Consider the following 16,329-nt stretch of genomic DNA (forward strand, 5'->3'; position numbering starts at 1 on the left):
CATCCATCTATTGCAAGGGGGGGGCGGGGGTAGTGGAAACTTTATTTCCCTCCCTCTCTTTTTCTCTCTGCCTTCCTTATATCTCAGGTCCCTATCTGCCCATCATTGCACCTCCATGCTGGGAAAGGAAGGTTGAGCTGCACCGGGTGGATTTCTGCCTGCCAGTTTAGTTCAATCAAAGGCGCAGCAAGAGGCCTGCCCGCTTTTAAAACAGCACTGCCTTACATCCCGCCCAGTGGCCTCTCCAGGAATCTGGAGTAAACCTTCATTTAACTGCAGGCAGTTTTGAGCCGGGTTTTTTTTTTTTTTTTTTTTTTGAGGGGGTGTCACACTCCCCCTTCTCTGCCCTTCTTCTGCCTTTAATAGGTAGTGGCTGTTTCTTCCCATCTCGGCACCTCCGTGCAAGGGAAGGGGCCGTGAGCTGCATCGGTTGGATTTCTGCCTGCCGTTCAGTTAAATTAAGGGTCCAGCAAGATGCATACCCGTCTTTAAAAGAGGGGAGATCTTGGTCTTACATCCCGCTGACTGGTTTCTCTAGGAATACAGAGGAAGCCCTTTTTCTGTAGCTCATCTAAACGCAAAGAAGTCCGGATCTGGGATCTGGTTTCCGCTGCCTCGTTCTCTCTCCCTGCCAGGCGGAAAGATCCAGCAGTGGACGTTTCTCCCTATCACTTCACTTCCTTGCTGCACCTGGTGGGTTTCTGCCTGCTACAAGCTGGTAAAGTTGTAGCGGAGTTCAGCCATTTTTATTTAGGAAATGGTAATACTATTTCTTTATTATCTGAGATTGTTAATGACAGGGCTGCCGCCTCTTTAATAGGTGCGTGACAGTAGGAAACTCCACAGGTGAAGCTTTGCTCCAGATAGATTTCTGCCTGCGACATAGCCGTTAAAGGCGTGAGAAATACTTTGCCTTTATTGCTATTTATATATTTTCTGGCAGGGTGGCTACACTTTTAATACTACCAGTACAGGAGGAAATCCAGCAGGTGAAGCTTTCCTGTTACTTCATACAGAGAAAATTTGACACAGAGAAAAAATGTTTTCTCATAATACTGTCAGAACATAAGAAGAGCCCTGATGGAATATACTGCCCCAAATGTAGGGCACCGTCTGAGATGGGCTTTGAAAGAGGATTTGACAATATTTTGGAGCAGAGATGTCTCAGAGATGTGCTAGGGCAGGCCTAGGCAATTGGTTCTGTGAAACAAGGAAGACTCGTGCAAATTTCTTTTTTTAGTTATTTTTAATATGCTATGAGCCACTCCAAACATTTTTTTACAATGGAAGGGTGGGATATATATGTTGTTGTTGTTTAGGCATTTAGTTGTGTCCGACTTTTCGTGACCTCTTAAATATATAAAGCAAAGTTCTTAAAACAATGTGGCTTACTGTGGTAAGAGATCACTTACAGTAGAATAATAATAATAATTTGTACTCCGCCCATCTGGCTGGGTTTCCCCAGCCACTCTGGGCGGCTTCCAACAAGGATTAAAAATACATCAAAATGCAGGTGTCTCTCGTTTTTATGAACTGATGAAGTGTTCTGTGAAACGCTGAAAGCTGGCATACTCCAAAACTCGTTTAAAAATCTGGGAGAGAGAGGAGATCCCAGCAAAATTTAGGGATGCCAAAATTATCAATCTCTTTTAAAAGTAAAAATTAAAATGACAGAATGGATTGTGGAAACTGTTGGGGCTTCTTTTATTAGCTGTGGGCGGCAAAATTCTTGCAAGGATCTTAGCCTGGCTTAATCAACTAACAGGACTTTGGGTTGGTGAAAAAGGAACCTGTCAGTTTGATGGAGAGCAACCAGCGTTGCCTAAAGCTGTTCCAGAGTGAGAAATTCCACGCAAGGACAAAGTGCATCGGGGTGAAGAAGTACCACTTTGTGCAAGAGGGACTTGTGTAACGGTCTTATTGCCATACCGAGGAGATGACTGCAGTTCCAGAACATACGTGTCAAGCTTGGACTCTAGGCGTGAAATATACTCTGTGCTGGTCCCGGGGGGGGGGGGTGGAAAGGTACTAATACCGTATCCGAAGTTCAGTCCAGAGTCACTAGCAGGGTAGACGATCACTAGATGAGACCCGAGGTCCGAAACAGGGAGCTGGGCGGGGGAGCAGGAACGCTGGTAGGGCAGCAGCAGGAAGCCAGGCGGGTAACAGGAACACTGGTAGAGCAGAAGCAGGGAGCCAGGCGGGGAACAGGAACACTGGTGGGTCAGCAGCGGGCAGCCGGGCGAGGAACAAGAACACCGGAGAGTCAGGAGCAGGAAGCCGGGCGAGGAACAGGCACACCGGGAGTGCAGATCTAGGTCTGGGTAAAGCAGGTACTCCACAACGACGTTGCTCCCGCAACCTGGGACCGGGCTGCCTGACCTTTATCTTCTTCTAAGGCCGGGGGCGGTCCCGGCCCCCAGGAGCCCCGCCTCTCCTGGCCTTAAGGCGAGCACTCCTCCTGGGAGAAACCAGTTCCCTTCGCCTCTCTGCCCTAAGCCTCTGCAGTTCAGGAGAGGCCGAAGGGTTACTGGGCCCCGGGGGAGGCTCACCTGTAGACACTGAGTCCTCCAGCACCTCTGGGGCCAGAATGGTCTCACCTGGTGCCTGCCCCTGAGGATCTGGCACAGGTGCAGGCTCCTCAGCATCTAGGCCTTGCCCCAGTTCAGCCGGCCCTGGAGGCGGGGACTCCTGTGCCGGCTGGGATTCCTCCAATTCACTCTCAGACTCGGAATCCCAGGCCATCACATACTCAGAGTCAAGTGTGGATTTCATGCTCTTTATTCAGCTCATAGGAGTGAGAAATGGAATGTAGCCCTGAACTGTCTGCTTTATATACATTATTTACAATGGGCCCCACGTGATTGGCTAATTCCAGGATTCTCCTGTAGGCCAATCAGATTGCGGATTCACTTTCACCTGGAGTTGGATTGGGTGGCTCCTGTGGACCAATCAGACTGCTGCATTCTGGACCCTATTGTTCTAGGACCAATCAGACTGCTGCATTCTGGACCCTATTGTTCTAGGACCAATCAGAGTGCTGCATTCTGAATCCTATTGTTCTAGGACCAATCAGACTGCTGCAATTTGGATCCTATTCAACTCTGTACATAACAGGGTGGTTGAATAAAAATTGTGTATATAAGTGTATGTTGTATTGCCTGAGAAAGGGGCATGTGGGATGTATCATCACTGAAGCAGTCAAGTACAACAATTTCCTGTTGCCTAGAGTGGACCCCCAGGGGAATGTGGCTCCAGAAAAGGGAGGACTTCCTGCCATACCTGTTCTGGAGCCCCCTCCTCTTGTGTGTGGCCAGGTAGGTGGGCGTGGCCCTAGCAGACCCTTTAAAAGGGCTGAGCACATGGCCATCTCCCCTTTCTCCTTTAGGACTTCTCTCTTGGACCTCCTCTTCTGGCTCTTATCCAGCAGCACATGGTTTATCCTTACAGAGGATAGAAGCCACAAGGTAAGTGAACTTTACTCCTAAAGAAGACTGCTGGGTTGTTGTTCTAATTATTTTAAGAGGGAAATACTAAGGGGAAACTTACCAGGAACAAGCAAGGCTGGATTGCTTAATTTAAAGGATTGCAACGAATCACCAACTTGCAAGGGAATGTGTTCTGATGGCTTTCTCACTAGCGTGAGTGAGGAGGGATAATATTTAATCAAGACATCTTCTCCTCCCTTCCTCAACATCCCCACAGATTCTGGGTTCTCTGTGTCCAGTAATAATTGGTCTTTCTAGAGCTATCCGATTTAGCCACTGTGGAAAACAGAATGCCCATGGTCAAGCTAACATATTATCAGGGTCAAAAATATTTTTTTTAAGGAAGCCACAAAAGTTGATGTTACTATGTTGACAATATGTGAAACTGAGCCACAATTTTTTGAAAAACAAAACAAGAAAGCTATTAAATCCAAGTGCAAGAGGGGAAAAGAGGATCTTTCTCTCTCTGCTGTTTAATTTCTCATTTCAGATCAATCTTCTGCCCTGCCACAGTTTGTTTTTCTGTGAACTCCAATTCCCAGCAGCCTTTGCACTTCCCACATAAACGATTAACACCTGGCCCCCTTTAGCTGAGCAAACACTCAAGTGGAACAGGGAAGGGGCTTGAGATGAAGAAGGAAAGTCTGTGAATTCACCACTGTCTGAAGGCGTGGGCTGGAGCCTATTATTATTATTTATTATTTATTAATATTAATATACTGCTGTTATAAGAAAAAACCTGCTCCTTTTCCCTTTGGGGGTATCCAAGAGCCCATATAGAGACCTTTATTAAACTGTTGCAACAGGCAAAATAAAAAAATTCCTTCCTGTAGCACCTTAAAGACCAACTAAGTTAGTTCTTGGTATAAGCTTTCGTGTGCATGCACACTTCTTCAGATACATGCACACAAAAGCTTATACCAAGAACTAACTTAGTTGGTCTTTAAGGTGCTACAGGAAGGAATTTTTTTATTTTGACTGGCAGACCAACACGGCTACCTATCTGTAACTGTTGCAACAGGGTTTCCACTCCCCACACGCAGGAGGGAGGAGAAACCCAGAACAATGGTGTGCAAGCCCTTATTACAGAAGTTTGAAATTGCCCACCCTGTAGCCCAAGACATCTCCCCAAAAGACATCATACATACATCACAGAAGGAGGCAGAAATCCTGCCTGCTAAGATACTCAGTGGTCACTGATTGCATTAGGTGGGCAGCCTAGCCATTCTTTTGTAATGGTAAATACTTTAATTCCTAAATCCAGGTCACAGGCTCACCCTATTCATACACAAATATGCCCTTAAGACTGGATTTGCAAGCAAAGAGACAATGGGAAGGATTTCCCATTTCCTTTCTCCTTGCAGAGAAATATTTGAGGTCAATTTGGGAGAGTCAAAATGGTTTTAGGATTACTCTCCTGTACTATTTCAGACATAGTCAAAACAAAAAAATTCCTTCCAGTAGCACCTTAAAGACCAACTAAGTTAGTTCTTGGTATGAGCTTTCGTGTGCATGCACACTTCTTCAGATACTGTTTTGACTATGTTTTGTTTTGACTATGGCAGACCAACACGGCTACCTATCTGTAACTATTTCAGGCATGTGGTTTATATACTTACCTAAGTGTTTGCCTTGTACATTTATGAACGTTTATTTTATATTTGGCACCTTAGAATTCTTATAACACCACCCTATACCTATAGGTCTCAGGGCGGTTCACAGTACAAAATCAAAATATAAAACCACAAAACATATAATCAAAATAAAAACAACAACCCAATATCCAACCCCTAAAAACCCCACATTTTAAAAGGGCATAGGCTGAAGTAGGACTTACTCATGAGTAAACAAGCAAAGGCTTCTGCTCTTCCACACTGTTCTCAGTGTTTACCTCTGCTTTTAGTGTTTATTGCTGCTGTCTACAATGCAGTTAATATTTGTATATTTTATTTAACCAGTTTTATTAGTTATCGGCCTTTGCCAGACAGCCCTAAAAGATTAATTCTATCAAATGAAGATATAATTAATCCCACCAGGTAATAAAATGCATTGAACCAACGAAACACATAACAATTCAGCCCGGTATTGGCGCTGCAACTGCTTTGCACTCTTTAGACATCTCTTGTTATTTTTTCACACAGGTAGTTTCTTGCCCTCCATAGTGAAGGCGGTGCTTCCAGAGTGGCATCAGGACCTTGGCCAATCAGCCTCTTCGGACGCCGAAAGTTCCCTTCTCTAGGCTGGCAGATCTAGAAATGGTAACATTGGCTGGTTTCCTTTTTATTTTTTTAGTTGGTGGTTAAGCTAGAGAGGGTGAGAATCACTCAGCAAACCGTGGGCCCGGATCTGAGCTTTCCATTTGCGCAGGTCCTGAGTCCATTTTAATGGTTTCGATTCTCTCCCCTGGATTTATAGCTAATCCAGAAAGCTCGCAGGCTGGAATCAGGACAGGAATGGCAGGGAAGCCCAGATTTAAAAGCCGCTGCATGATTATTGTTCTGGGCCTTTTAAGAAACAAATTAATCAGGAGATAGGATTGCAGCTGTTATGAGCAACCTTATCCAACTGGGGAGGGTGAAAGATTTAAAATACACGCACACATGTATATAAGTATGTTTCCAAGCACAATTCAAAGTGTTGGTGCTGACCTTTAAAGCCCTAAACGGCCTCAGTCCTGTATACCTGAAGGAGCGTCTCCACTCCCATCGTTCAGCCCGGACACTGAGATCCAGCTCCAAGGGCCTTCTGGCAGTTCCCTCATTGCGAGAAGTGAGGCTACAGTGAACCAGACAGAGGGCCTTCTCGGTAGTGGCACCCACCCTGTGGAACACCCTTCAGATGTCAAGGAAATAAGCAGTTATCCTATTTTTAAAAGACATCTGAAGGCAGCCCTGTTTAGGGAAGTTTTTAATATTTAATGCTGTATTGTTTTTAACATGTGTTTGGGAGCCACCCAGAGTGGCTGAGGAGACTCAGCCTGATGGGCGGGTTATAAATAATAAATTATTATTATATTATTATTATAAGTCCAGTTATCTCCTGCTTGGACTACTGCAATGCGCTCTGTGTGGGGCTACCTTTGAAAGTGACCTGGAAACTACTGTATTTTTCGCTCTATAAGACACACTTTTCCCCTCCTAAAAAGTAAGGGGAAACGTGTGTGCGTCTTATGGGGCGAATGCAAGCTGCACAGCTATTGCTAAAGCCAGAAGAGCAAGAGGGATCCCTCTTGCTCTCCTGGCTTCAGGGATAGCCATGCAAAGCCTCTTGCGCGCAGCCGGAGCGCTCCTGCCTCTTCGCTCAAGAGGCTTTGCGCTGCTTTCTTGTTTTCTTCCTCTGAAAATGAGGTGCGTCTTATGGTCGGGTGTGTCTTATAAAGCGAAAAATACGGTACCACTAATCCAAACTGCAGCAGCTGGACTGGTGACTGGGAGTGGCCGCCGAGACCTCATAACTCTTGAAAGACCTACATTGGCTCCCTGTACGTTTCCAAGCACAATTCAAAGTGTTGGTGCTTTAAAGCCCTAAGTGGCCTCGGCCCTGCATTGCAGAAGGTTGCAGGTTCAATCCAGACAGTACTAAACTAAGTGGCCAAGATTCCTATTCCCTTGTGTAGGTGAGGATCATGAAGGAAATATTATATTGTGAGCTATTTTCATAAAACAACAATGCTGGGAGTGTATGAAATGCAGGGTACGTATGCAGCACTCAAAAGTACCCTCTGAAAGGGGAGCTGCTTATCTGTATTTCCTATTCTCAAGATTCTTCATTTCAATCAATCTACTTTCCTAAACAGGCAAAGAGAAACTGGCAGCCAGGAGATGAAGCCAAAGATGCCTGTGCCAACGCGAAAATTTGCAAGAAGTCCACCTGGGCCTCAGCCAGGATGACGATGCCTGATACTTGCAAGGAGCAAGACCTGTGCATTGTCTATGGGGAACCCATCCGGCAAAAGCCCCTCATCCACAAGAGAACGGGGGGACAGCAAAAAGCCCACCCAGTCGAGGAGGAGGAGGAACCCCTTCCTCATGGAGGAAGTTGCAGATCCCCCTATGAAATCCCAGTGTGGAAAATTCCTGGTGCTGCTAAGGAGCAGGATGTGTGCATTGTGGGTGAGGAAAACATCTGGCAGTTAACCAAAACCGGCGAGAGAAAGGCATGTTTGCAGGAAATCAGCTCAGGGGAGGGTCCAGTTCATAGCAAGGGAGACTCCAGTTTCCCAAGTAAAACTCCAGCTCAGACCGTTGTTGCTGCCACAGCCAGGATGACGATGCCTGCTACTTGCAAGGAGCAAGACCTGTGCATTGTCTATGGGGAACCCATCCGGCAAAAGCCCCTCATCCACAAGAGAATGGGGGGTCAGCAAAAAGCCCACCCAGTCGAGGAGGAGGATGAACCCCTTCCTCATGGAGGAAGTTGCAGATCCCCCTGGGATATCCCAGTGTGGAAAATTCCTGGTGCTCCTAAGGAGCAGGATGTGTGCATTGTGGGTGAGGAAAACATCTGGCAGGTCCCCAAAACCGGCGAGAGAAAGGCATGTTTGCAGGAAATCAGCTCAGGGGAGGGTCCAGTTTACAGCAAAGAAGATTCCAGTGTCCCAAGTAAAACTCCAGCTCAGACCGTTGTTGCTGCCAGAGCCAGGATGACGATGCTTGATACTTGCAAGGAGCCAGACCTGTGCATTGTCTATGGGGAACCCATCCGGCAAAAGCCCCTCATCCACAAGAGAACGGGGGGTCAGCAAAAAGCCCACCCAGTCGAGGAGGAGGAGGAGGAAACCCTTCCTCATGGAGGAAGTTGCAGATCCCCCTGGGATATCCCAGTGCAGGCAATTCCTGGTGCTGTTAAGGAGAAGGATGTGTGCATTGTAGGTGAGGAAAACATCTGGTAGAACCCCAACATCTGCGAGAGAAAGGTGTGTTTGCAGGAAACCCACTCAGTCGAGAGTCCCATTCACAGCAAACTGGACTCCAGTGTCCCCAGTGAATCTCCAGACCAGACTGTTGTTGATGCTGCTAAGGGACAAGACATCTGCTGTGAGCCCCTCCACTGTAAGCTCAGGTTTCATGTATGTGCAAATAAACCATGTATCTAAAAAGACGCCACAGTCTGTCCCTCATTCCAAAGGAAAGTGAAGCCTAGATAAGCACCAGGAACCCCTGGAATCTTTTTTCAAAAAAAATTTTGGCCATTTTTCTTTTTCATTCATTACACATATATTCATAACATTTACTGTGCATTCCTTCCTCCCTCCCCTCCTAGGCTTCCACCAACTTCCGCTTCTGGTTTGTTTCTCCTTTCACCAACTTTGCTGCCTCCTAAAAGAAAAAACTACTAATAACATATTTATACAATAACATCAAACCTAAAAACATAAAAATAATGAATACTCCATATTATTTCTCTATCTTCTACACATTTTCTAATGCTAACGATGTGAATGTTTATTTAAAACCTGCCATCAAGTCTATAGACTTTTGTTTGCATGTTGAACCCAGACCCATGGGTTCATAAATGGTTCCCATTCTTTTTCAAAGTCGCTGTTGTATTTTTCTCTTAGTCTGTCATTTTTTGCCAGTTCTGCATAGTTCATCGACTTCTCTTGCCATTGTTCTTTAGTTGGTATTTCTCCAGTCTTCCAATTTTGTGCAATCAACACTCTCGCTGCTGTAGTGGCATACATAAATAAAGTAGTCTTTTCTTTCGGTATGTCTTGGCCTAAGGCAGTGTTTCCCAACCTTTTTTGGGCAAAGGCACACTTGTTTCACGAAAAAAATCTCGAGGCACACCACCATGCCAGATGGGGAAAGGTCACTTTTTACTTATGTAAAAAAAAAATAAAAAAATAGTAACAGCATAGAAGGTAATGGTTAGGCTAGCATCCCTCTTCCAAATATGCTAGGTTTTTATTTGCAGGGACTGTTCTACATGGGAAAGCATTCAGCACTGTCATTCTCCCATCTGCCATCTGAATTGGTACTATTCTGGGTCAACTTACTCTGCTGCATGTGTAGATGAGGCCTTATTAACATTTAAGCTAAGAAAAGTATGACGTTTCAGTAGACAGTCTGCAAAATGGCACCAAGTGTGGGGGAGGGGGCAGAACAGGTTTCAGATACAGGATATAAAGCATACACGTACCTCAGATTGAACTGGTTGCTTGCTTTGCAAGTTTTCATTTCCCAAATGACTGCCTTGGCAAGCGCAATACCTACCAGGCTCAACGCCGGTCTCGCGCTGCCGCTTCCCGCGCTCTCAAGGACCCGGGAGGAGGAAGGCGTGAAGGGAATCCCGAAGGCGCGAAAACCTCGCGCATGCGCAGGCCTTCCGCCTGCGACAGCCCAGTAGGCCGGCCGAAGCGAGCGGCGATGGGATGTGGGAGGGAGCTTGCTCGCCGCCCCGCGTGTGCCTATTTGGGGCACGTTACAGCCCTGTGACGTCAGCGCCACACAGGCAGCCAGGCAGGCAGACGGCGAGAGCCCTGCGCTGGGCGGCCTCTCCTCGCCGCCGCCGCCCCGCCTCTCGCCGCCCGACTCGCCCGCCTCCCTCCCACGGCACACCAGGCAACGTCTCACGGCACACTAGTGTGCCGCGGAACACCGGTTGGGAAACACTGGCCTAAGGAACCCCTGGAATCTTGCACTGCTCAGAGATGGGGGGCATGCCTGCGACAATACTGCCTTCAGAGAGGTGTTCCTCTTTCTCTCTCACACACACATTAACACCCTAGAACAAGCATGTTCTCCTCTCACACATGCACATCTTAAAAGAGGCAGTCCCCCTCTCCCTCGTATGCGCATCCAGAGAAGGGCATCCCCCCTCTTTTTCTCTTACACATGAGAGAGAGGAGGGAATGCCTCTTTCACAAAGAAGGGAATGCCTTACAACCTCACATACAACAATCTTTATTATCATTGTCCCATACAGCACAACGAAATTGAAAAAATCTACATCAAAAACCAACAAGCCTGGTTAACCCCCTAAAAACTTTGATACCCCATAATTAAATACAATATACTCCCACAGAGACTACCTTACACTGCATTTAAAACCAAAATTGCATTTGGATAAAAACTGTTTCTCAGGCGGCTAGTCCTAGTCTTTATAACCCTGTACCTTCTTCCAGGGCGATGCGGGTGGTGCTGTGGGTTAAACCACAGAGCCTAGGACTTGCCGATCAGAAAGTCGGCGGTTCGAATCCCCGCGACGGGGTGAGTTCCTGTTGCTCGGTCCCTGCTCCTGCCAATCTAGCAGTTCGAAAGCACATCAAAGTGCAAGTAGATAAATAGGTACTGCTCCGGCGGGAAGGTAAACGGCGTTTCCGTGCGCTGCTCTGGTTCGCCAGAAGCGGCTTAGTCATGCTGGCCACATGACCCGAAAGCTGTACGCTGGCTCCCTTGGCCTATAGAGCGAGATGAGCGCCGCAACCCCAGAGTCGGCCACGACTGGACCTAATAGTCAGGGGTCACTTTACCTTCTTCCAGAAGGCAGAAGCTGAAAGAGATCATTTCCGGGGTGCGCACTATCCTGCACTATCTCTGCCGCTTTCTTATGGCACCTGGGAGCATAGATTTGATCCAAGGTGGGAAGAGTGCACCCAATTATTCTCCCCGCAGTCTTTACAACCCTGGACAGCATTGTTTTTTCCCTTGCCGCGCAGCTCCCAAACCACACACAGAGACCATAAGTTAATACACTCTCCACAGTACAATGGTAAAATGCCATCAACAGGTCCTCTGAGATATTATTTTTCTGGAGGATTCTCCAAAAATATAACCTCTGCATGGGAAGAAGGCAGCCCTGTTTAGGGAAGTTTTTAATATTTGATGTTTTATTCTAATTTTAATCTGTTGGGAGCCACCCAGAGTTATTACTACTACTATTACTTCTTGTCCTACCAATGAAACCCTGGGCCCTCCAGCCTCACCCAGGCAGGGTCTTCTCACCTGTTCCTCAGCCAGGGCTGCCAAAACACACGGGCATTCTCATTTCAATGTCAATTACCGTATTTTTCGCTCTATAACACGCACCAGACCATAACACGCACGTAGTTTTTAGAGGAGGAAAACAAGAAAAAATATATTCTAAACGAAATAGTGGATATATGATTTTTGTGGTTCATGCTGTGGCCACAGACATGTGATCTGACAATGAGTTTGGAGTAGCCCAATGCAAAAATCCTGAGGATCCATGTGGATCCATGCTTTGTAACCACGGAGGAAGGAAGGAAGGGGAACCATGGATCCTCTGCTCACGACTGCAGCAGATCCCCCCCCCCCCGTCACCCGCAGGCATTCGCTCCATAACACGCACAGACATTTCCCCTTACTTTCTAGGAGGAAAAAAGTGAGTGTTATGGTGCAAAAAATACAGTAAGTTAGGGTTGCCATATTTCAAAAAGGTTTTTTGGGGGGGCAGAGTTGTTGAGCTTTAAAAGGGGGGGGGGAAGTGTTTTTGAGCTATTATTGAAATCTGCCCAAATCTACACTGCCCACGTGGGCTGCCATACGTCCGGATTTTCCTGGACTTTCCAGCGATTCCCCCCCCCCCCCAAGATGCTGCTTACGAGGGTTAAATACTGGCTATGTCTGGGAAATTCAGTCCTTAGGCCTTAAAACGGGGTAAACGTCCATTTTTAAAAAGCCATTTGGGACACAGGAAGCTATCTCCCTGGCACGCTAGATTCCCGTTTATGGATTTCAGTAGTTCTTCCAGGGTTTCCGACACGATCTTTCTGTGAGGGAAAGAATCCAAAAGGAGGAGGACAAGGTGGGGTGGAATAAAAGGCCTCTCCTTAGACACATCTGATTTCCTGTCCCTGAGAAAACCCTCTGAAGGGTTGCTAGGCAGCAGGATTAAGTGAATTGCATTTCAGTTCAGATGAAGCCCCCTCAGGGGTTAGTGCTGCCAGCTGAGTGCCAGGGCGACACGCCAGCAGCGCTAAAATGAATATTATTTTTTTGCAGGGAGAAAGGCAACACTGGAACCGTTCAGGAGAATAGCAAACGCTAGCAGCAAACTGGGCAAGGGAGATTATTCTCTGTGGAGCAGGCTCTCCATTTGGGATTAGGCTGCAGGAGATAATCCAGCCTAACGTCACACTTCCAAATTCCACACATTTCATTTGTTATTGCATTGTTTTGCCACCTTTCCTCCCAAGGGCCCTCTGGTGGCATGCATAATTCTCGTGCTTCCCCATTTTATCCTCACAGCAACCCTGACAGCGGAGGTGGAACATGGCCGCTGAAGCTAGGAGCCATTGACAGCCTTTCCCTTCTCTTTTAAAGCCATCCAAGTTGGTGGTTGGGCTGCCTCCTGTGGCAGGGAGTTCCATAGTTTAAGCGCTTGGTGAAGAAGTTAAGTCCCCAAGGAACATTCACCCACCCAGCTCAGGGAGTGTCCCGTTCAGGGCTTTTTAATGAGGGTAAAAGCTCATTAAGTAGCAATGCCTGCATCAAATCTCCCTAAAAACAACTCAGGATGAGAGCCTAATGCACAAATGCACATTTATTGAGAGCAATCTGATAGTGATTTAGATCCCTTGGCCATATATTATCTGTGTTTGCCTAACAATGAGATGCTTGCCTGCTCTGTTTACCTAACAATGAATATACCCGACTGGACCCTTCGAACCTGTTTGCTCACATCTGGCTTTCAACAGCACACAAGAACGTGTGTTTAATGCAAATCTTGCAAGCTTCTGGACCGGGATCGGAGAAAGGTTGGCAAACTAGGGAGAAATATGGTGTCCTGAGAGTTACCATATTTTTTGCACCATAACACTCACTTTTTTCCTCCTAGAAAGTAAGGGGAAATGTCTGTGCGTGTTATGGAGGGAATGCCTACGGGTGGCGGGGGGGATCTGCTGCAGTCGTGAGCAGAGGATCCATGGTTCCCCTTCCTTCCCTCCTCCGTGGCTCACTTTGAAACAGCAAAGTGGGAGAAGAGCTGCTGAGTGGGGAGGAGAGAGGGACAGAGAGCCTGCTTCTTTAAAGGAGCAAAGCAGGAGAGGAGAGAAGCCTTCTCCCCGTATACCCCTCTTCTGCATTATTAGCAGCATCCTTCTCTACACACCCCACGCGTGCTCCTTGTCCCTTGAGTGCTTTTCCTTCCCTCCCCACTTAAAACGTGGTTACAAAGCACGGATCCACATGGATCCTCAGGATTTTTGCACTGGGTCACCCCAAATTCACCATCAGATCACATAGCATGTCCATGGCTACAGCTTGCACCAAAAAAATCACGCACCCACTGTTGCCTGGGGCCGCAGTGGTGCAAAAACGTGGTTACAAAGCATGGATCCACATGGATCCTCAGGATTTTTCCATTGGGCTACTCCAAACTCACTGTCAGATCACATGTCTGTGGCCACAGCATGAACCACAAAAATCATACACCCACTGTTTCGTTTAGAATATTTTTTTTCTTGTTTTCCTCCTCTAAAAACTACGTGCGTGTTATGGTCGGATGAGTGTTATAGAGCGAAAAATACGGTATCTTGCTCCCAGATTTTGCTTCAGCCACCAGCAATGGAGGACAGCCTTGAACTCTGATCATGTTTCTTGGTCATCTGTGCCAGAACAGGATCTTGAAATAGATGGGCCAGCAGGCCCTTCTCATGTTCATAATAATGGCTCCCCACTCTGGCGTGAACCACGGTTCCCAGAAGCCCTTGCAAGACCCAAAGGAGGTTACAGACCAACTTTTTTGTTAGTGCAAAGCCAGTGCTATATACTACAATGTGCATTTAAATCACACAGTTTCTCCTAAGGGATCCTGGGAACTAGTTTATTAAGAGCACTGCGAAGTGTAGCTCTGTGGGTGAGAAACTACATTTCCCATGATTATTTGGGGGAAGTCATGTGCTTTAAAAGGGTGGGGTTTTTTTGTGTAGTTTACTTCTGAGTAAAGGGACGCGGGTGGCGCTGTGGGTAAACCTCAGTGCCTAGGACTTGCTGATCGCAAGGTCGGCAGTTCGAATCCCCGCGGCGGGGTGAGCTCCCGTCGTTCGGTCCCAGCTCCTGCCCACCTAGCAGTTCGAAAGCACCCCTAAGTGCAAGTAGATAAATAGGGACCGCTCCGGCGGGAAGGTAAACGGCGTTTCCGTGTGCTGCGCTGGTGCTGGCTCGCCAGAGCAGCTTCGTCACGCTGGCCACGTGACCCAGAAGTGTCTCTGGACAGCACTGGCCCCCGGCCTCTTAAGTGAGATGGGCGCACAACCCTAGAGTCGGACACGACTGGCCCGTACGGGCAGGGGTACCTTTACCTTTACTTCTGAGTAAACATCATGGGTGTAGCCAGGGGGGCAAGGGGAACAGCTGCCCCCCATCAAGTAAATAAATAAAAATACTTAACTAAAAAAAGAAATTGTAGAAGGATTTCGACAGATTTTTCTGAGCACTTGGGGTTGAAAGAAAGTAGTTTAAAATCCTGGCTGGGCCCATGGTAGACATATAGGATTGCACTATGGTAGACATGTATTGGGGACACGGGTGGCACTGTGGGTAAAACCTCGGCGCCTAGGACTTGCCGATCGTCAGGTCGGCGGTTCGAATCCCCGCGGCGGGGTGCGCTCCCGTTGCTCGGTCCCAGCGCCTGCCAACCTAGCAGTTCGAAAGCACCCCCAGGTGCAAGTAGATAAATAGGGACTGCTTACTAGCGGGAAGGTAAGCGGCGTTTCCGTGTGCTGCGCTGGCTCACCAGATGCAGCTTGTCACGCTGGCCACGTGACCAGGAAGTGTCTTCGGACAGCGCTGGCCCCCGGCCTCTTAAGTGAGATGGGCGCGCAACCCCAGAGTCGGACACGACTGGCCCGTACGGGCAGGGGTACCTTTACCTTTAGACATGTATTGGATTACACATTAACCCATCCAGGTTCACAATACTCTTCTTTCTTCCACAAACTTGCACCACCTCCTTTCTCTAGGACAGGCATAGGCAAACTCGGCCCTCCAAATGTAGACTCATAGAATAGAATCATAGAGTTGGAAGAGACCACAAGGGCCATCGAGTCCAACCCCCTGCCAAGCAGGAAACATCATCAGAGCACTCCTGACATATGGTTGTCAAGCCTCTGCTTAAAGACCTCCAAGGTAGGAGACTCCACCACACTCCTTGGCAGCAAATTCCACTGTCAAACAGCTCTTACTGTCAGGAAGTTCTTCCTAATGTTTAGGTGGAATCTTCTTTCTTGTAGTTTGGATCCATTGCTCCGTGCCCGCTTCTCTGGAGCAGCAGAAAACAACCTTTCTCCCTCCTCTATGTGACATCCTTTTATATATTTGAACATGGCTATCATATCACCCCTTAACCTCCTCTTCTCCAGGCTAAACATGCCCAGCTCCCTTAGCCGTTCCTCATAAGGCATCGTTTCCAGGCCTTTGACCATTTTGGTTGCCCTCCTCTGGACACGTTCCAGTTTGTCAGTGTCCTTCTTGAACTGTGGTGCCCAGAACTGGACAGAGTACTCCAGGTGAGGTCTGACCAGAGCAGAATACAGTGGCACTACTACTTCCCTTGATCTAGATCCTATACTCCTATTGATGCAGCCCAGAATTGCATTGGCTTTTTTAGCTGCCGCGTCACACTGTTGGCTCATGTCAAGTTTGTGGTCAACCAAGACTCCTAGATCCTTTTCACATGTACTGCTCTCAAGCCAGGTGTCACCCATCTTGTATTTGTGCCTCTCATTTTTTTTTGCCCAGTGCAATACTTTACATTTCTCCCTGTTAAAATTCATCTTGTTTGTTTTTGCCCAGTTCTCTAATCTGTTAAGGTTGTTTTGAAGTGTGATCCTGTCCTCTGGGGTGTTAGCCACCCCTCCCAGTTTGGTGTCATCTGC

The 16,329-nt window shown here is 47.4% G+C and overlaps 1 protein-coding gene across 2 annotated transcripts; it reads left to right on the forward strand.

Annotated features, from left to right (window-relative positions):
* Positions 1-3,040: 3,040 nt before the first annotated feature.
* On the forward strand, positions 3,041-8,658 carry LOC310701766 (uncharacterized protein). 2 transcript variants are annotated; one of them, XM_083493116.1, is made up of 3 exons: positions 3,041-3,317; positions 5,630-5,746; positions 7,285-8,658. In XM_083493116.1, exons 2-3 carry the CDS (start codon positions 5,744-5,746, stop codon positions 8,377-8,379), a joined length of 1,098 nt encoding a protein of 365 aa, XP_083349242.1. In that variant the 5' UTR covers positions 3,041-3,317; positions 5,630-5,743; the 3' UTR covers positions 8,380-8,658. The 2 variants fall into 2 exon arrangements, with proteins under 2 accessions (XP_083349242.1, XP_083349241.1); XM_083493115.1 differs by lacking the exon at positions 3,041-3,317 and adding an exon at positions 3,389-3,467.
* The last annotated feature ends 7,671 nt before the right edge of the window (positions 8,659-16,329 follow it).

This window comes from Podarcis liolepis (assembly GCF_965112155.1).
Source record: "Podarcis liolepis genome assembly, chromosome: 2".
NCBI classification, from domain to species: Eukaryota; Metazoa; Chordata; class Lepidosauria; order Squamata; family Lacertidae; genus Podarcis; species Podarcis liolepis.